Here is a 21,212-nt window from a genome sequence, read left to right on the forward strand (position 1 = left end):
ATTAGAAAATTATGTGGTACTCAAATAAAAATGTTGAAGGCAGGCTGTGGCACAGTGGCAGAGCCCTTCACTGACGTTCATGAGGCCTTGTGGTTAGTCTTTCTGTGGGCCTCATACACTTGTCTTGGAGCATAGTATGGCCTCATGGGACCAGTTGGCACTGATGTGACCGAGTGTGTGGCCATCTGGCCTCTTACAGAAGCTTGCTGACCACAGACTTCAAATTTAGAGTTTAGCTCAATCATTCTTTTTGTATGTATGTGTGTGTATCTATGCATACATGTGTGTGTGTGTGTGTGTGTGTGTGTGTGTGTGTGTGTGTGTGCTCTCGTATGGAGGCCAGAGATCAACCTCAGGTCTCCTCTGTCATTCTTCACATTATTGTTTGTTAAAACTTTTATACAACTAGTTTTTCTTTTTTAAGAAATGTATTACTTGGGTTGCACATGTTGGGGATCTGAACTTAGGTGCTGCTTGTGTGATAAGCAGTTTATGAACTTATCTTCCCACCACTAGTTAATTATTCTAGCTCACTCAGTACACCGCTGCTTTTTTGGGTGGGGGCGGTTTTGAGACAGGGTTTCTCTGTGTAGGCTTGGCCATAACTCTGCTTGATGATTACATGTGTCACACTTTAAAAATTAATTATTCATTTTACATCCTGGTCATAGTCCCCTCCCTTCGTCCTCCCCAACCCTCCCTCCCTGCTTCTCCCCTCCATTCTCCCCTCCGGGGTACCCCTGCCCCCTCCCCGCCCCCAATCCCCCAGCAAATCAAGTGGCATCAAGACTGAAGGCATCCCTGTGGCCCAGCGAGGCAGTCCTGCCAGGGGAAAGCAACAACAGAACGGGCAGCAGAGCCCTATCACATTTTTTGTTTGTTTGTTTTGAAACAGAGTCTTAGCTGGGTGTGGTGGTGCATGCCTTCAATCTCTGCACTTGGGAGGCAGAGGCAGGCATATCACGGTGAGTTCAAGGCCAGCCTGGTCTACAAAGTGAGTCCAGGACAGCCAAGGCTACACAGAGAAACGCTGTCTCAAAAAAACAAACAAACAAACAAAAGGGCTGGAGAGATGGCTCAGAGGTTAAGAGCACTGCCTGCTCTTCCAAAGGTCATGAGTTCAATTCCCAGCAACCACATGGTGGCTCACAACCATCTCTTCTGGCCTGCAGGCAGAATGCTGTGTACATAATAAATAAATAAATCTTAAAAAAAAGAAAGAAAGAAAGAAAGAAAGAAAGAAAGAAAGAAAGAAAGAAAGAAAGAAACAGAGTCTTACCTTGTAGTCTGCTGGCCTTGAATTTGTGATTCTCCTGCCTCTACCTCATCAGTACTATTGGTGTGAGTATTTAACAGCCTTGAGATACAGCAAAGAGTTAATAAATACCTAGTAAACAACACTCAGAATCAGTACTATTGAATTTCTGTGTACTCTCTTCAGTGAGCGTGTTTATGTTTGTTTTGGGAGTACTAGAGGTGCTGCTGACCGACCGAACTTATCTGCTTCCCTCCTGAGTACTGGAATTGCAAGTGGCTGCCAAGTTTATAATCAGTACAGACAGCAGAAAAATGTGAAGTGTAGGAAGATTGTGATGAGATGTCTTGTCAAACTGTGGGTGGAGTCACTTCACTTTGTTAATGTGGTCACCAGGCTTGGCAGCAAGTGTCTTTGCCCACTGGGCCATCTTGAGTCCCTCTTTCTTCATTCTGGACGGCTAGAAATAGGGAGATTGTGGGGTGATTGGGAGTGCTGCTGTTTCCCCAGTGCTAGGCAAGTACTCATGTCAACCGTCTGCAAGGCTCCTGACAGGGGCTTGAGTGAGAATCTTCAGAACAGCTCCAAGTGCTCTGGCCTGGTCTCTTATTGTATGCTGTTTGGAGGAGGCAGATCAAATCCATGCATCCTTCTCTCTCTCTCTCTCTCTCTCTCTCTCTCTCTCTCTCTCTCTCTCTCTCTCTCCCTCCCTCCCTCCCTCCCTCTCCCCCCACCCCCCTCTCTCTCCCTCTTTCTTGCTCTCTCTCTCTCTCCCCCTAAAGTTATGTGCTCTGTTTGCCTGGAGAGTGAAGACACTAATGAGAGTGCCAAAGATGCAGCTGTCAGTGAAGCCATTGTTGAAATGAAACTAAACTCAAACTGCGGATTTTTGATGAAGCTAGCATCTCTTCTGGAAAGATACCCTCTCACTGTTCTGCGGCTGTCTTTTCTCATGTGATGCCTCTTCTCTCTTGGCTCTTTTCCAGTCACAGTCACTGGTGACTTCTCTTTGCAGTGGCATTGGAATACTTCCACATGTTTTCTTGGCCCAGGAGAGATGATGACAAGGTTCTGTAGGGTCTAGCCAACACAATAACAAGACATGGGCCACAGTCTGGCAAAGGCAGCAAGTGCAGAAAAAAACCCAAGAGTTTGGCACTGCTGTTCCTGGACTCACTGTTGGCTCCCCTCAGAATGAAATATCTCCTAAGCATAAAGCACTAAGAGAGATTCCTGTTTGGTGCATTTGAGGGAAAAGGAACGAATACTCAGTCCTGAGCTCATTCCCATGAACTCTTTGAATGGGCACCTGTTCTTATTGAAGGAAATACTTATCTGCATTTGTGTCTAGGGATCTGTTTGTTTTCTTTTGTGTGTTATTCACTGAAGAATTGAGTCAAGTTTTGGTCCTCTTTAGAGTCGGTGTAGTTAGTGTGTGTGTGTGTGTGTGTGTGTGTGTGTGTGTATATGTGTGTGTATGCACGCATGCATGTATGCTCACGTGTGGTTAGGTTGTATGTACATGTGGAAGTCAGATTTCATGTTAAGTGTCTTGCTTGATGGATGCTTCACCTTGTTTATTTTTTATTTTTTTATTTTTATTTTTTGGTTTTTCGAGACAGAGTTTCTCTGTGTAGCCTTGGCTTTCCTAGACTCACTTTGTAGACCAGGCTGGCCTTGAACTCACAGTGATCCGCCTGCCTCTGCCTCCCGAGTGCCGGGATTAAAGGCATGTGCCACCACTGCCCGGCTCCTTGTTTATTTTTTAAAATGTAAAAAAGTTATTTCATGTGTCTGAGCATTTGCCTGTATATGTGTATGTACCACGTGAATGATGGATGCCCATGGAGGCCGGAAGAGGGCATCAGATCCCCTGGAGGTGGAGTTACAGATGGTTATGAGCTACTGTGTGGTGCTGGGAACCAAGACTGGGTCCACTGCAAGAGCAGAATGTGATTTTAGCATTTTTTGAGGCGGGGGTCTCTTACTAAACCCAGAGTTCAGCAGTTTGCTAGGCTGGCTGGCAGTGAGTCCCAGGGACCCCTCTGTTTCCACCACGCTACCATGGAGGTTTCAGGTGTGTATTATTATGTGGGCTCTGGAGAGCCAAACTCAGGTTCTCGTGCTTAAGCAGCACTGCTTACTGAGCCATGGTGGCTCCCGTTGTAGTTTGTTGTTGTAAAATATAAAGAGCATGTATGTAACTGGCATTAAGTGCATTCACATGATTGTGAAACCTGTCACCATCTGTTTCCAAAAGTTGGAACTGTACCCACCTCCCAGGTGCCTGCATTCTTCCTGTCTGTATGACTCTGACCATCCCGGGCACCTCATAAAAGTGGCATGTAAGGAATAGGCTCATTTTCTCGTGTGGCTTGTGTTTCACTGATATGTTTGGGGATTCATCCACTGTATGGCATGCATAAGAATTTCATTTCTTCTTATGGCTGAATATTATTAGTTGTGTGGTTTTAAGTGCAATGTGAAAAAAAAAAAAACAGTATCAGAATGTAAATCTGGACCCAGAGATAATGAGGGGACGCATCCTCTCTGAAGCATGCCTTATGTGCTGGCTGGTTTTGTGTGTCAGCTTGACACAAGCTAGAGTCGTCACAAAGGCAGGAGCCTCAGTGAGATGCCTCCACGAGACCCAGCTGTAGGGCGTTTTCTCAGTTAGTGATCAGTGGAGGAGGGCCACGCCCACTGCGGGTTTTGTCATCCCTGGGCTGGCTGGTGGTCCTGGGTTCTCTAAGAAGGCAGGCTGAGCAAGTCAGGAAGCAGCAAATGAGACCTCAGCTCCTGCCTCCAGGTTCCTGCCCTGCTTCAGTTTCTGTCCTGATTTCCCCCCAGTGATGAGCTGTGATCTGGAAGTGTTAGCGGAATAAACCTTTTCCTCCCCAACTTGCTTTTTGGTCATGGTGTTTTGTTGCAGCAGTAGAAACCCTGACTAAAACCCTGCAAGCCTAAGAGCACACCCACCACATGCACATGCGCGCACATGACTCCTGATTGAAGGAAAGCATGGTGGGTAGGTACCCTGGTGGCACTGGTATCTGATTATTATCTAAATGTTAGAGAATTTAGCACAACATAAACAGTAAGTACTGTGAAGCTTTGATAGATTTAACAAGGACAAAATTTCAGCCATGAAATCATTTTAGAATCAAGGCTGAGCATTATTGTCAAAAATTAAAAGCTAGGGAGAACGCTGTCTAGTTAGAAATCCAGCAGAATTCCAATTACTCTGTTTTTTAGATTGTCATGGCTTTCAACTCCCAAGGCATGCTTGGGCATGATAATACTTTCTTCCACAAAGCCTTTTGCTTGCTTGATATCTAGCCACGCCTTCACGGAGGGAAGGCGCTGTCTGAGCTGGACCATGGAGACATAAGTGCATGTCACAATGTGTATAGCACTGGTGATGCTACTGAAGGCATGTTGCCTGTTGCTCCGGCTGAGGGCTCAGTCGTGGCTAATGAGGTGAAAATAATGTAGTTGATAGCATGTGGTGGTCTGCCTTCTAGCTTGCAAGGAGCTGTTCCTAGCCCAGCGATTATTTGGACAGCTATTGTTTGTGCATATGTCGATGCTCTGTTGCCTGGCATCTAATTTGTTTTTTTAACTTTTGGACACCTTCCCCATGTTGGAGAAGTTGGAATGGAAATGGGCTTCTTTCCCCCACTCTTTATTTTTGTTTATTTATTTGTTTTTTGTTTTTTATTTTTATTTATTTTTTAATTTTAATTTTTTGATTTTTCGAGACAGGGTTTCTCTGTGTAGCCTTGGCTGTCCTGGACTTGCTTTGTTGACCAGGCTGGCCTCAAACTCACAGAGATCCACCTGACTCTGCCTCCCTGCTGGGATTAAATGCGTGTGTGCCACCACGCCTCCCCCCCCCCCCCCCAGCTCTTTGCCCTACTCTTAATCTCCTTTTTCTCCTTTGCTACTTTGACACAGCCAACAGTCAGAGCTTGGGTGCCCAACCACTCTAAAGCCCCATGCTGAGAGTCACTTAGGCCACCATCTCCTGGGAGAAGCTGCTGCCAACCTGCGCTCCTTTCTGTGAACCTTCTCTTTCCGGTCGAGTACCGTTCGTTATGAGTGCTGTCTGCGGGGAGGTAACCAGACAGGAAACAGAAAACGAGAGTGGTAACGAAGTTTAATGAGCTTTTGTTCTTCCAGGGGAGCTATGTGCAGAACCATCGCTGGGTCAGCCCTGAGAGAGCAGCCACCCCTCGAGGTTGGCATTACAGGCTTAAGGCCAGAGAAGTTTTTCTAGCCAGCAGCCGCCAGGCAGTTTACTGTGGTAAAGCGATGCCTCGAGGCAGGATTTTCTGGGGGAAGAAACTTGGCAACAGATTGAGCTACCATCAGGCCGTCTCAGATGCCAGCTCTCCAGTGGCACCATGTGCGGCCTGCTCAGAGGTCAAGTGCAAGCTTTCCAGTCCTGTCAGCACAGCCTCCTGTCTCCACCACCTCCCCGCCACCCCCAACTCCCTTTTTTTTCTCTTGCGACTTTTCTGAAGTGGAAAGGCTCTGCAGGGAGGGGAAGTCCCTTAGCATTTTGCATATTGAGGTGCTCAGCAGAACCGCCTGACATCCTGTTTGTATGTATTGGTTTTAATTCACTCTCTAATAGGTCATTTGGCCCTAACAGCAATCTTAAACTTGATAATACTTGCATCAGCAGTGAGGTGCAGGCCAGCCGTCCAAAAGCGCAGCCCTGAGTGATTACTTGCAGAGGATTTTATAGCCTCCGTTCCCTGGCTCTGTTTGCTACCTCCCTATGCTAGGCCAGGCTATAAACAGACCTCTCCCACACTCCAGCAGAGACCTGCAGGTGGTTGGGAGCAGAAAGACAGTGAAGTCCCTCTTCTTGCAAGGAAAGCCATCCTCATGAGAAGAGATGGGGGCTCCAGCTCTGGCCAGTGTGATGAAGCACTTTGGTATTGTTTGAGTGGATAGAAAAGATGCAGGTGGATACATGTGGCGCACTGACAAGGTGAGGAGTCTTAGCTGTCCCCTGCTGTGCAGCACAGCCTTTTGCACTTTGCTTATGGGCGCTGCTGCTGATAGGACTTGCTTCTCCCACGCACTGTCCTTGGCCTTGCTCCTTGGCTCTGAGGTGCCCAGGCTTTCTGTGAGAACACCATGTCCTCTTTTTATTGGCTATTATTAGCTATTGTTATTGACTCTCGCACCATGATCACTGCAGTCTGAGGTTTCAGATTAAAAGTAGCCTGCCTGCCCAGAGATAGTGCTGATTTTGAAGATGACTCAAAGATGGCAAATCCTTGCCAACAACAATGCCTTTTATTCTGAAGTAGATGTTGCTGTTCCAGTCTTTAGAAGTATTACAGCTCCATGTGACCAGATTGTGGCTTTAAAGATTCCTAGCAAACTTCCTCTTTTCCTCCTTTCAAGGAAATTGGGTTTTATTTCTTTGTTTATTTCTGGAATGATCTTCCAGAGACTGTTGCCAGGGAGTAACAGTAATAAAGTGTACAGTAGTTTGGCTCTGCAGTGTCCCCCAGATTCTTATATATTAAAGCTGTATCCTCTAGCTGTGTGTGGTGCTATTGGGATGAAAATAGAACCTTTAGGAGGAGGGGCCTACTTAGAAGACTTAGTGCATTGGGATGCACCCTTAGAGAGGATTAGGGGCTCCTGTACCTTCTTGGCTCTCTCTCACTTCCTGGATGCCACAAAATAAAATTTTCTCTGCTACACAATCAGATGAGTTATACTGTGCTGCCGCAGGCTCAGGGTATAGAGGTCACACAACCATGGACTGACCTCTCTGAAACCACGAGCCAGACAAGCTTCTCAGCCTCTTAAGTTGGTTTGTGTCTGTTGCAGCAGTGGAGAACAGAGCAGCAGCACTGGGGATTTTAACTTCCCATTTTTTTCCTATTGTAAATACAGGGTGTCTTTATAAACTGTCGTTGAAAGGTGGGAACATGTGGCAGAGAGTAGCTCCACGGTCACTGTGGGAAAGCATCAAAGCCTTAGTGACCTAAGAACCTCTTAGGTCCTTCTCAGCTTGCTTTTGTATCTTAATGAACGATGGATCGCTGGGTGTGGTGGTGCACGCCTTTGATCCCAGCAGAGGCAGAGGCAGGCGGATCACTGTGAGTTCAAGGCCAGGCTGGTCTACAAAGTGAGTCTAGGACAGCCAAGGCTACACAGAGAAACCCTATCTTGAAAAACCAAAAACAAACAAACGAATGAACAATGGCCTCTCAGGCCTATATCACCGTGCTGGGCTTATGCAATGCTGGGGATTAAGCCATGCTAGGTGGGCACTCTGCCAGTTGAGCTACAGCCCCATCCTCACTGCCTGACATTTTGCTCCCGTATCTGTAAGCCTTTTTTTGTGAAGAATGCTTCAGAAATGTACCACTTTTAAAGGTGATTTTTTTTTTCATTAGACCCTCCCAAGGGTTGTGACTATAGCTTTTTATGCCATATGATTCCCACTCTTGGCCTGTGTGTGCTAGCTTTCTTCTTGTCATGAGAATGCTGGCCATAAACAGGAGGAAGATGCAGAGCATTTGGTCCATGGCTATTTGGGTCTGTGTGCTTGGACAGGACCCACCCAGAGTGAAGCAAGGGGCCAGGGACCATGAGTAATTGTCAGAGGCACACTTCTAGTAACCTGCCCCAAATTCTTGATGTTTCAAGGACCCGCCCCCCAAATGGCACCATCAACTCAGGACTAAGTATTGGGGGGGGGTATTTCATAGTTGAAAAGGCTATGTAACAGCCCTGAAACATGTGAACACTTGGCTGTGAGCATATGCATATGTCCAAGGGTGGAATTTCCTCCCAAGTTGGGCATCTTGGCTACAGATTAGTTATTCTGCTCAAGAGCATGTACACTGTCTCATGGTCACAGCCTTCTCTTGGCCACTATACTAGGCCCAGCACTAGGAGCTCTTAAAGTCATCTCCATGTTAGTGGTCCTAGACTGTCTCCGTTTCTTATCTTTTAAGTGAGAATAATTATGTTTAGCACTGGTTCTCATCACTACCATTTTTTGAAGGGTTAATGAGCTGGGATTTGTAAGATACTTTCAGATCCCTAGATGAAAGGTGTTATTTAACCACAGCAAAGCTTTGTAGTGGGAGTGCCTTCCCAAGGAGCTCAAAGCGCTTGTCATGCCAGCTTCAGTTACTCTGTTACCTGCCCTCCTGAGTCGGGAGGTAGGTGGGTAAGCGCTGTGGTTAAGTATCAGATAGTACCATTACTGTTACTTTTATCTGTAAACAGGATAATTGTGTAAAAGTAGAAGTTGGTGAAACAGTATGAAAAACAAACACCAGGGAAACTTCAAAGTAGCATGCATTTAGTATTCCTTAGCACACCCCCTTCCCTGTGGGCTTCGGAAGTCTAATCACATGTGTGAAAACAAGAGAAAGCAGGCTTCCCTAGGGAGAGAGACCAGCACAGTTCCACCCACCCACGTCAGTCCAACCACTGAGGCCCATTTGTGGTTGTACCAAATACATTAGAAAGCTTAGTTTAACTTAGGGGGACCAAGAGCGGCTCGTAGATTGTATGGGACGACATGATACATGTTGCCTTCTTCCTTCCTTCCTTCCTTCCTTCCTTCCTTCCTTCCTCCTTCCTCCCTCCTTCCTTCCTTCCCTCCCTCCCTCCTTGGGATTCAGCCCAGAGCCTTACATGTGCCAGGTAAACTGCTCAAGCACTAAATTACAACCTCAATCCTATCACACTTTAAATTTCCACTGTGAACTTTAGAACTGAATGTTCTCTTACTGCAGTCAGGGTCACTAAGCCCATCCAGCATGAGAAGCGCTCTTTTGTGCTTTTGTTTTGTTTTGTTTTGTGCTAAGACAGGGTTTCTCTGTGTAGCCCTGGCTGTCGCTGTCCTGGACTGGCTTTGTAGACCAGACTGGCCTTGAACTTGCAGAGATTCCCCCTGCCTCTGCCGTCTGAGAAAAGATGTATGCCACCATTGCCTAGTGAAGCACATTTTCTTAAAAGAGGAATCTTTGGGCCAGCCAGTAAAAGCATTTGCCACACAAGCCTGATGGCCCAAGCTCAGTCCCTGAAACCCACAAAAAGAGAGAACTGACTTCTGCAAGTTATCCTCTGACCCACACATGGCTCTAGCACACGCATGCCCCCACCCCAGCACACACCCACATGCAATACTAATAGATAAGTCAAATCTTTTTATTTATTTGTGTGTTTGTGTGTATGTGCGTGTGAGTGTATGTGTGCGTGTATTTGTTGTGTGCAAGTGTGTTGTGTTTGTGTGCACGCGTTATGAGTGTCTTTGTGTGCGAGTGAATGTGTGTGTATTTGTTGTGTGTGCATTTGTGATTGTGTTTGTGTGTGTGTTTATATGTGCGCATATGTGTGCACGTGTGTGCGTGTGTGTCTGTGTGTGTCTGTGTGTGTAGATCTAAGCCCTTGGGAGTTGATTCTCTCCTACCCTTTTTCTAGGTCCTGGGATTGAACTGAGGTGGTGAGGCTTTAAGCATCAAGTGGTGCTACCGCCTGCTCCTACTCACTTAGCCAGCTCACTTTCCCATAAATAAATATTGTTTTCAAAAGAAGGCTCTTTGAGGACTATGAACACAGCTTTGTCTCAGACTGAAGAAGGGGCAGGAAGCCTGGCAGGCTTGTTGTTGTCTGTAGAGGACTGGCTTTCCTTTAGTTTTGTACCTTGAGGTCACAGATGTGAGCGGCTCCGAGATCTCCAGTCTCTTTTCTGCAGGCTCTTCCCAGTTGGAGTTCTTTCTGGTGCCTGATGGTTTTGTCACCAGACTGGGAGGAGGGAATTGAAGGTCCCAGGTGAATGCCAAGAAAAATGAGCACAGTTAGCCCTTCAATCTTGCCATTTGTCCTCTTTCAGGGTTACTCCTATGTTACTAGAAATCAATAGCTCCCTCTGTGCTCTCCTGAGGAAACAAACGTGTGCAAACTAAAAATGGTGGCTCCACAGACCATGTGAGCATGGGGCAGCAGGATGCTTGGGATTGTTTTCTGACAGGGCTCTATGTGGCCCAGGCTCGTTTCATCCCGGCAGTCTCCTACAGCTCCCTCTCCAGTTCGGGGATCACAAATGGGCGTGCGTGCAAGTGTGCGTGTGTGTGCACACACATGCGTGTGTCCTGATTCTGGGTAGGGGATTCAGTTTTAACTTGTAATACTGGGGAGGCAGTGACAGGGAGATCCCTGGGGCATCTGGCCAGCCAGTCTATCCTAATCTGCAAGCCATGAGTGAGACTGTGTCCCAGAAAACAAAAACTAAAAAACAGTGGTAACTGAGGAACAGTAGCTGATGTTCTCTTCTGGCCTCCATACACACCTGCACCCAACACACACACACACACACACACACACACACACACACACACACTAAAGAAAATTTCTTTTTCTCTTTCTTTCTTCCTTTCTTTCTTTCTCTCTCTCTCTTCCCCCCAGTTTTTAGACAGGGTCTCACTATGTAGCTTTGGCTGGCCTGAAGCTCCCTGTGTAGACCAGGTTGGCTTCAAACTCACAGACACTCACTTGCCTCTGCCTCCCAAGTGCTGTGATTAAAGGTGTATGCCATGTTACCTGCAAGAATGTAGTTTTCTACTGATTCTTGGAGTACACAGTACAGGGTAGCAGAGTGTACATCATGGTTGTCAGATGTCTCGTTGACTTAGGTGTTAGTGCTTACTCTTAGACTATCCAAGTGTGTCTTATTATTGGCCAGGGGACACAGCACTGGCAGTTTTAAATCCCACTGCAGTCCTTACCACAATCAGTAGTTGTGTGTAGCTGTTCTTTATAGTGGGTTTTAAAAACAGTGGTTCCCACAGCTTCAGAGCTGTGTGGGGTGACAGGAAAGTGATGTGGTGAGAGAATTTAAGAATCCCTGGGGTGTTGTTATAAAACAGGAGGAGAGAAAAACAACATGACTGAAATTCTTTGACTAGATTTTTTTTATTTAAACTTTTCTTTAATTTAAAAGTTATTTTTTTAAACAACAGAATACTTTCTTTTCCTGCTCTTTACCAGCCACCTTAAGTTCAAAAGAGCAGCCGAGTATTTCTGCTGCTTTTGAACTTTGTAGTTTAAGCTTTTTCTTCTGTTTCTCCTTTTTATTTAGGTACCTAATTCAATGTAGCAACTTAGTTGATTTATACTTATTTTCACCCAAAATTTAATTTAAAAATTTTCAGCTGAGCTCTAGGTACCTGCCGCATAAACCAGATTCAGGGAAAGAGATCACTGCCAGCCATGCACTAGAGGGTTACAGCTTGGCTAGACCTCTCTTAAGGGGAGCTGTCCACAGTGAGGGATCACATGGCTCAAATTCTAGAGTCAGGCTTCCTGAGGGGAAAAGACAGATTTCTTTCCTCTCACTAGGTCCTGGTACCACACTGGAACCCTCTTTTCCCCTGGGTCCTGCATTCGGCAGTGAGCAGGAATGGAGAGAATTGGAGGATCCACTTACAAGTCCACCTCCCACCCACTAGGGACCGGGAGGTCACAGACTTGAAGGAGTGGGATATGCTAATAAGGGGAGGGGTATTCATATCTTTCTTGGGGAACACCCCAGGATCTCCCAAGCATTTGGGCACAACCTCTTCTACTCCCCCCCTTCCCCGCCCTGTTGTCATGGTGTCTGTCAACTGTCTCAGTCCTATGGAATGTGTCATTCAGCATGCAGGTGATATCAGAGTGTTCGAGGTGCTTACCCTGGCAGCCATCATGAGGTCCATCCCATTGGCCAGCCCACCAAAGGGCAGCTTCTGGACCGGACGTTCTGTCTTCTGGGATACACAAGCTTGGGAAGAACATTCAATGGGGTCACACAAGCAATGCAAGACTCGGGGCAGGGTGATAGTTCAAGGCTCAGGCCCCACCAACAAAATGCAGACTAATAATGGGAAAGCACACATATACATTTAAGTCATTTACAATGCAGAAGCCTCTAGAATAAAGTATACTTATCTGTTTTTTTAAGCTTGATAAAGAGTAGAAGGTCATAGATAGATATAATTGGAGGATAAAAGAATATGATGGGATGGAAATGAACTAGAAGGACTTGATAGAGCGCAGAGAGAATTTTCCCCTTCATCTCTCAAGAGTTTAATCTTTAAATGTAATAGTGGCTGGGTTACTAGGGAAACAGAGCACAGATCTATTATGTGCACACATCATGGGAGTCACAGAAAATATGAAACTCAAAGAGAAGCTTGTAGACCCAGGGAGCTGAATACCAATGGCAGCTGGCACAACGTTCTTCATGGCTAGGAGGAGAGAAGGGAAGGAGAAGGCCAGACTGTGTGCAATCAAGCACAGATGAAGTCCTCCATGTGCCCAGTCCCCTAGCTGCCACTGGAACATAAAAAGGTCTGTGTGAGCATAGTGAGGTGATGTGGTGTGATTGTGTCCTTACATGGATCCATGGGACTTGGACCTGACTGGGGGTAGTGAGGGAATGAAAAAAAGGCAGATAATGGCACAGGACTTTAGTCCCAACACTTGGGAGGCAAGTGCAGGTGGATCTCTGTGAATTCAAGGCCAGCCTGGTCTACATAGAAAGCTCAGGACAGCCAGGCCTACACAGAGAAAGTGTCTCAAAAAACAAAACAAAACAAAAAAAAACCCAGAAATGTGGACACACAAACAGAAGTTGGGGTTTGGTGGTTTGTACTCTTAGATAGAATCTCAGCATGTTGATTGTGTAGAGTTAAGCATGGCCGTGGGTTAATGCATGCAGCTGAACATGGTGGTGGGGTTATAGAATACAGCTAAACAAGGAGGAAGGGTTTGTGGTATACAGCTGGATTACAGTGGCAGGTTCAGCTACTCTCAGTAGGAAGGCCTCTCTAGGGGAGCACTCTTCAGGCTATAAATAGCCAGGGATGTGACAGTTGGGAGAGAAAGCTATAGAGGACATTGTCTGCGCTCACTGCCAACACTTGCAAGTGGTCCCCAGGAACACTGCCATCCTTCTGAGCTGAGGCTGTGGATGGCATCCTTGGCATGGCCATGCTTATGCCAACACAGTCGCTCAGGACTTCACTCCCTCAGAGCTTCCTCTGCTCCTTACAGCCATGGTCACAGGTGTGTCATATCTTCACAAAGAGTGCTCTTTGTCTTGGATTTGAGAAGTGAGTCTCTTTAGGGAGTATCTTAGGATTCACTTCAGGGGAGTAGGGACACGGGAAGAAGAGAAATCATCCTGTCCCTGTCTTCCCTTAGATGCTGTAGTGCCATTTGTGGGGTGGCCTGTCCTGAACCCCATCAGCTTGCTCTGTGCCTTTGGTCAAGTTACCATAGCCTTTCCAGCCTCACACTGAGAGTCAGATGGGGTCAGTGGAGCTTCTGCTCCCAGGGTTGTGAGGAAGCATCAGCCAGTCATGGTGCTGCTCAGTTAATGTTTGCTCTTGCAATTTTTATTGGTTTATTATTGTCACCGCTAATGCAGTTTATGGTTCACCTTCATCATTTAGCATATAATTGTAATGGTGTCAGGACATTGTTTTAAAAATCTCTTGTTACCATAAACGTGAGTTCATAAAAATTTAAATTGACATGTGAACACCATCATAAAGCCAAAAGAAAAAAGTGACAGCTTTTTATAAACAAATTACGAAGGCCTACTTGTAATTCATAACAAAGGGTTCATTTCCCTAATATTGTGAAGACAATATAATAAAAATATGGGCCGGGCGTGGTGGCACATGCCTTTAATCCCAGCACTCAGGAGGCAGAGGCAGGCAGATCACCATGAGTTCAAGGCCATCCTGGTCTACACAGCAAGTCCAGGACAGCCAAGGCTACACAGAGAAACCCTATCTCCCGGGGAGAGGGGGATGGGGAGAATGACTGTGAAGCTCTAAATGGTAGCATGCTTCACGGGCTTGACAGTGCTCCAGAGCTCATGACAAATGCATGGTCACAGCCTGTCGGGGAAGTCATAGGCCGGAGAAGGGCCTGAGACATTGTAGCTGGAGATTTAACCTTAGTTATGGACAGCCATGTAGAATGTGTCTTTGTAGGGGTACTTGTAGTATGTGTCTGTGTAGGGATACGTGCAGTATGTGTCTGTGTAGGGATACGTGCAGTATGTGTCTTTGTAGGGGTATTTGCAGTATGTGTCTATGTAGGGATACGTGCAGTATGTGTCTATGTAGGGATACGTGCAGTATGTGTCTATGTAGGGATACGTGCAGTATGTGTCTATGTAGGGATACGTGCAGTATGTGTCTTTGTAGGGATACGTGCAGTATGTGTCTATGTAGGGATACGTGCAGTATGTGTCTATGTAGGGATACGTGCAGTATGTGTCTTTGTAGGGGTATTTGCAGTATGTGTCTGTGTAGGGATACGTGCAGTATGTGTCTATGTAGGGATACGTGCAGTATGTGTCTATGTAGGGATACGTGCAGTATGTGTCTTTGTAGGGATACGTGCAGTATGTGTCTGTGTAGGGATACGTGCAGTATGTGTCTTTGTAGGGATACGTGCAGTATGTGTCTTTGTAGGGATACGTGCAGTATGTGTCTTTGTAGGGGTATTTGCAATATGTGTCTGTGTAGGGATACGTTCAGTATGTCTTTGTAGGGGTATTTGCAGTATGTGTCTGTGTAGGGATATGTGCAGTGTGCAGGTGCCTGAGGAGGCCAGACAAAAATGGCTCCCTCTCAGGAATGCTGTGACACCCTCCTGTGCCTGCTCACCCTGGTTCCTGTCCACACCTAGAGTGTGTTCTCTGTCTCTCACTCCTACTGCTCCCCATTGCTCCAGCCTTTCTGTGGCTGCTGTTTCAGTGAGATGGCCTTCTGCACCCAGGCTAATCTCTCCAGGATACACTTCCAGCAGCCTGCTCAGAGCCCCTCAGAGGTTTCCTCTGGCTGACGTGAGACCTAACTTGTAAACCTAACCTCAGGGGCCGCTGTAATCTGTTTCTCGCCACTCAGATCTTTTTCACTGTCATGTTCAGGACCCCTCCCAACATCTGTTTGCCTGGCCCTGCTCACCACGCTCATTCTTGCCCCTGAACCCCATACCCTATCTTGTACATGCCCCAAGGTCCAGCTCGGTTCTGGTCTCCTCAGGGTGGCTCTGCTGGCACCCATCCCTCAGTGCCCAGTGTCTCCTCAGGTCCTGCTGCATCCCTGAAGCCTAGAGAAGCTACATTTGTGTTGCTGTCCCAAAATATCTGACAATTGTCACCATAAGTAAGCTTGGAAAGGTTTGTGTTGGCTGCTGTTGCAGAAGGCTGCAGTCACCATGTTGGTCCAAGCATGGTTGTACTCACAGATGTCGGAATGCGAGGTTGAGTGTCGTCTTCCCATCACAGACCAGAAAGCAGAGTGGCCAGAACTACGAGCCAGGCTGCAGCCTTCAAGAATGGCGCCTCGAGCTAGGGAATGCCATTCAAAACACAATTTGGGAGTTGTGCGTTTTAGGTTCAGAGATAACAGTGACTGTGCTCTCACCACACACTTAACATTTGCTGTAGAGTTTTTATGTCTGCTTGTTTTTGTTTTGTATTGTTGAGACAGGATCTCACCTAGCCGAGGCTAGCCTCAATTTTCAGTGCTTCAGCCTTGGCCTCCTGAGTGCTGGGATTGCAGGTGTTTACCTCCATCCTGGCTCCCGAGAAGCATTTTTGCTGAGGTAGAGAAGGCACATCTACATGCATAGAGCCAGTTAGAAGTGAGATACACTTCCCACTCCCAGCTTAATTAGAGGAAATACAGTTTTTGGTAAGTCCTCTTCATGGGTTTCTTGATGCTAACTTATAAATTAATTTCAGCCTACACATGGACATGCCATGTTTTTCTCCCTTCACGCACTTGTAGACTCAGGGAGAGAATCTACAGCTTAAGTTTTTATTGTCATTTTGCCCATCAAATACTTACTGGTCCCCTGTAGATGACTAGATACTGGTACAGAATATAGTGGGATTCAGTTCCTCCTTCCGCAAGGTTTAAATTCTGATGAGTCACTACAAATAATTGATGGCACTAGCAGCAAGGCTTCACACTAAAAATATAACAGTGACTAAGGAATAAAATAACTGAGAAATCATTGCAAGATCATCTGCCCCAAAGTTTTCTAAGCATTCAGAGAGAACAAGGACACAGAGGTGGGAAAGGCTGTAAAAAAAAAAAAAAAAAAAAAAAAAAAAAAAAGAGAAGGTTAGCCTGAGCTAGAGACTTCTATGTCCAGAATCTACCTGATGGGCTGGTACACAAGAGAGGGCAGGAACTTAGGAAGGTAAAATAAATGCAAGATGTAGAGAATAGAGAGGTTTTAGAAGCATCATAAGAAACTCCTGATTCTCATTAACCATTTACAATTTACAAGGCAGTTTTGCTTGTCTGTCTTGCTGGATCTCTGCTCATTGGGATCTCTTATCCCATATGGGTTGTTGGCCGTGAGCGCTGTTAATGCACCCATTGTCTGCACAGCCTGCACTGGCCTCGTAGGGTGTAAGAATTTGTTTCTCCTCCTCCTCATATTCTCGAGTACCTCATTGTCATCACATCTAGCTAATTTAGTTATTACCATGTGCGCTGCTTCCATTCATCAACCTGAATGTAGTGAGGATTCTCCTGGGCATCTGTGTCTCTGGGGTCTGTAGGAGGAAAAGCCCAGTCCTTCTAGGTGGAAGGTGGGTCACTTGCAGCTCCTGCTGTGGTACCTCCTTTACTTGGGACTGTGGACACAGAGACAAGGTAGAGGACTCAAGGGCCACCAATCCTTCTGGGGTAACTTGTAGGGCATGCACCCCCTGTTTGTTTGTCCCTCCTCTTGCCTCTTGGTTATTATGTATTTTCTGTACCTAGAGGGCTTCAGTTTGCAAAGCTGTAAATCTGTCAGTCTTGTTTGCGTGGTTTTCACTTCAGATTAATGTTCAGCAAAGGGATTAGTAGATAACTATTTCAGCCTGAATTTTTTTTTCTTTTTTCTTTTTTTTTTTTTTTTTACAAGAAGACTGAGTGTGGTTTGCACAGGCTGCCTGAGCCTGGAAGCAGAGTTAATTGTGTAAGTCAGAGCAGGAGAGAGCTGTTCTTTCAACCAGACAGTGCAGCTCACGGCCTCCACATAGATCCATTGGGGTCAAATTGATGTCATGTTGAAGAATCAATATTTACTGGACTTTGTAAAGTTAGCTTTTAATGAACCTTTCTAGGCCACTAATTGCAGGAAGAAGAAAGGAGGCCGTGCCTGGAGTTCATGGGTATGGGGCCTGGTTTAAAAGTAAGCGAAGAGACAGTTCCAGTGTGTTCCACTGGGAGGTCCCACTCAGCATTGTTGGGTACTTATATTGAAAGACTGCTTAGAGGTGAAACACATGTAGAAACACTGAGCTCTACCCCAGGACCAAAAGAGAGAGAAAAAGGAAGGATTTCTTGGGTTCTCTCTGACTGTAAACAGAGCCGTTCATGCTTCCTAGCAGAAGGTTAGCTGTTCCTCCATCCCAGTTCCTCACAGGTCTGACCTTGCTTAGCTTCTGAGATTAGATTGGATATGTTCAGGGTGGCATGGTCATAGGCTACTCTTTGCCAGCCATCCCTCAGTCCCCCTGGATGAATTCCAATGTCATTTCAGACTCTGCCTTCTGAATGTATCTTCACAAGGTCAGGTCCTTCCCCCCCCCCACTGATGCTCTTGACCGCATTCAGAATGGAAGAGTACACTGCGGAATAGTTCCTAGAGGAGGCCGGCTGAGTCCCTTCTGACTGAAGGGCTTCCATAAACAGTCAGTGTTCCTCTGGTGCTGTTGCACACTTGTGTACCCAGTGTCCCTTACTGGGTTGTCCCCATCGCGTGCGGCACTGAGCTTTATCCCCTGCTTACGCTGTCAGTGCTCCTAGGAAGAGCTGTTGACATGGTGGAGGAATGTGTCCTGTGCACTTGTATGTTGCCCTAAGAAAGTCTGATTCTAAGGGGTCTTCCTTGGTCAGTACCTGGAAGCTGAAGGCATTTTGCCAAGCCCCGTGAGTCTGATGCAGCCCCAGGGTGTTTACAGCACACTCTTGTCACGTCTGCTCGGCACATGCATCTTGGCCAGGACTCTGCAGCTCTCCTGTCTAGTGCGTTTTCTGGGGAGACTTTAGGATTAATGAGGAGAACCGGCTGTCCCTTCTCACTCCAACCCCATCCCTCCTCTCGAGGATCATTATTCAGAATAAACAGCGAGAAGAGAACCATGGGGCGGGGGAGGTTGGGATTGTTGTCGTGTAGTGTTTAAAGGCAGATGGGACAGCGAACGTTGTCATCCCCAGCTCTCTTTGATCTCTTCCTTTGCAGAAGTTTGAGAACTTTTACTTTGGTTCCCTGAAGCTCAATTCCATTCACATCTCCCAGAGGTTCTCAGTGGACAGCTTCGGAAACTATGCCTCCTGCGGACAGGTTGACTTCTCCTGAAGTTGGTATGGAAAGCACTAGAAATGGAATGTCTTCCTAAGGTGATGAAGAAGAGGGCTTCATTCCAGTCACTGGGGTGCTGTGGGGATTTGGCTGATGTGCTGGTTAGCTTCTTGTCAACTTGCTACAAGCTGTAGTTATCTGGGAAGAGGGAACCTCAATGGTGAAGATGCCTCTAGGAGACTGGCCTGTAGGCAAACCTGTGCAGTGTTATTTTGGTTAATGATTGATGTCAGAGTGCCCAGTCCACTGTAAGTGGTATCATCCCAGGGCAGGTGGTCTTAGGATGTGTAAGAAAACAGGGCGAGCAAGCCACGAGGAATGAGCCAGCAAGCCAAGCCTTTCCTACCCAACTTGATTTTGGTCATGCCCTTCATCTAACAAAGGAAGCAAATGTAGAACAGATGCTGATTGTCCTGGGGTCCCCCTGAATCCCCAACTCCACGTTCCCTTTGATGCTCATCCACAGTCCAGTGTCCAGGAGAGCTTGAGCCCATCACCGTTGGCTTGCTCTGTTTTGCATGTTAGGAAGAAACAATGCAATTCGTTGTCCCAACCACCTTAACTATAAGGTTTGGTTTTAGTAAGTACATGCATAGCATTGCGCTGCTATTACCACCACGCATTTATGTATACAACTTTTCATTTCCTAAAACTTGTAACTTTGCCTTTAAGCATTTCCTCATCCTTCATTTCCCACAGCCCCTGGCAACCCTTTATACCTTTCTGTCCATGATTGTGATAGCTGAGTACCTCATGTAGATAGCACAGTGTTTGCCCTGGCGTAATGTCCTCAAAATTCATTGTGCCATGTCATTTGACGGTCCTGCCTTTTTAAGGATGAGTAGTATTCCATTCTGTGTATACCACATTTTAATATATAACGGTGCATGGTGGCCCATGCCTATAATCCCCGCAGTTAGGAAGTAGAAGCAGGAGGATCAGAAGTTCAAAGCCATCCTTGGCTACATAGAGAGTTTAAGGCCAGCCTGGAATACATGGGGCCACGCCTTCCCCTCAAAAATCAAAGGAACCTCAAGGGACTGGAGACCTGGGTCAATGGTTAAGAGCACTGGCTGTTCTTCCAGAATACATGGGTTTGATTTCCGCCACCCACATGGAGGCTCACAACCATTTATAACTCCAGTTCTAGGGGATTTGACACTCGTCTGGCCTCTACAAACACAGGCATGTAAATAGTGCCCAGACATATATGCAGGCAAAACACCCAAAGCACATAAAATAAAAATACATTTAAAACAAACAAGCAACAAAATTGTTGAGTGCTGTTCTGCCACATCCCACATTGATTGCTCTTTCCTGTGTCTTTTTCAGGAGAGCAGCAGACCGTGACTGCGGTCATCAGAAGTCTGGAAACATGGTGGCCACAGGCCCTCTGGCCTCCAGCTGACTGGCAGAGGAGGGAGCCCCAGCCCACGCTCCTCCCCCTCGGTTTTCACTCCTCCTTTTCATCCTCTTTCTTTCTTGTTCCTCATTCCTTTCTGTGAAGTCTGCTCCTGAGCTCAGTGTTAAGGTCTGTGCTGTAGACATTCGCTTCTCTGTGAGGCGGCACAGGCTATTGACAAATAAAGGCATCCCCAGCTCACTGTGCTGTCTTTAATATTGTCAGGCAGTTGTGCACCATTGTCACTGTGTTGGGGCTACAGGGCTTCAGTACTTACTGACTTAACTGTTCTGTTTACCAAGGACGCGCTCACTTACCAGATCTCACCTCAGGTCGTTTCAAAGGACATGGCTCCACTTTGACCCCACTTGCCTCCCCAGAGCTTCTCTCCCCAGCTATCGGGTAGCTTTGCCCGTTGGAGTGAAGATGACTTTTCTGGGTGTTGGGGATTAATGACTTGTAGGGTTCTAAGGGGTTTTGTTTGGAAAATTGCAGTGTGATAAGTCAGAACTAGGAGTTCTGCTATCAGACCTCAGGGTTTCTGCTCCCTACTCACACAAGCAGATACCAGATCATTAGGCCGGTGGTGGATTGTTAGTTGGTTTCTCAGGCACAGAGGGGAGATTTCCAGGGGTGACATGAGGAGTGGCAGTGCAGTGATTAATGGGATGTATGTGACGACGTTTGTGTTTTGTAGTACTTTGCACTTTGGTGGATATTAGTAGAATTAGGATTGTTTTAAAATTTTTATCCTTTTGTTTTATTTTTTTTGTTTTTTTGGTTGGTTGGTTTTGGTTTTTCGAGACAGGGTTTCTCTTGTAGTCCTGGCTGTCCTGGACTCACTTTGTAGGCCAGGCTGGCCTTGACCTCACAGTTGTCGCCTGCCTCTGCCTCCCAAGTGTTGAGATTAAAGGAGTGTACCACCATGCCTGGCTGTTTTTGTCTTTTGATACAGTGTCTCTATATAGACTGGCTGGCCTAGATTTATCTCTCTAGACCAAGCTGGCCTTGAATTTACAGAGCTCTGCCTGCCTCTGCCTCCCAGGTGCTGGGATTAAAGGCGTGCCCACCATACCTGGCCAAATTTGAGATTTTTTTTTTTCTTTCAAACAGTAGTAGGTAATATTAACA

General features: G+C 46.5%; 1 protein-coding gene across 3 annotated transcripts in view; it reads left to right on the top strand.

The window, feature by feature from the left end:
• Nucleotides 1–20,282, top strand: part of ASCC1 (activating signal cointegrator 1 complex subunit 1) — an 84,816-nt gene extending 64,534 nt beyond the window's left edge. For 2 of the 3 annotated variants that reach the window (XM_084753593.1, XM_084753594.1), the window contains exons 10-11: nucleotides 18,560–18,717; nucleotides 20,012–20,282. In XM_084753593.1, the coding sequence (XP_084609719.1) occupies nucleotides 18,560–18,676 (117 nt within the window). In that variant the 3' untranslated portion in view covers nucleotides 18,677–18,717; nucleotides 20,012–20,282. The remainder of the gene's footprint in view (nucleotides 1–18,559; nucleotides 18,718–20,011) is intronic. The other variant, XM_084753595.1, reaches the window with a different exon arrangement.
• The last annotated feature ends 930 nt before the right edge of the window (nucleotides 20,283–21,212 follow it).

This window comes from Acomys minous, assembly GCF_964271855.1.
Source record: "Acomys minous genome assembly, chromosome: 13".
NCBI classification, from domain to species: Eukaryota; Metazoa; Chordata; class Mammalia; order Rodentia; family Muridae; genus Acomys; species Acomys minous.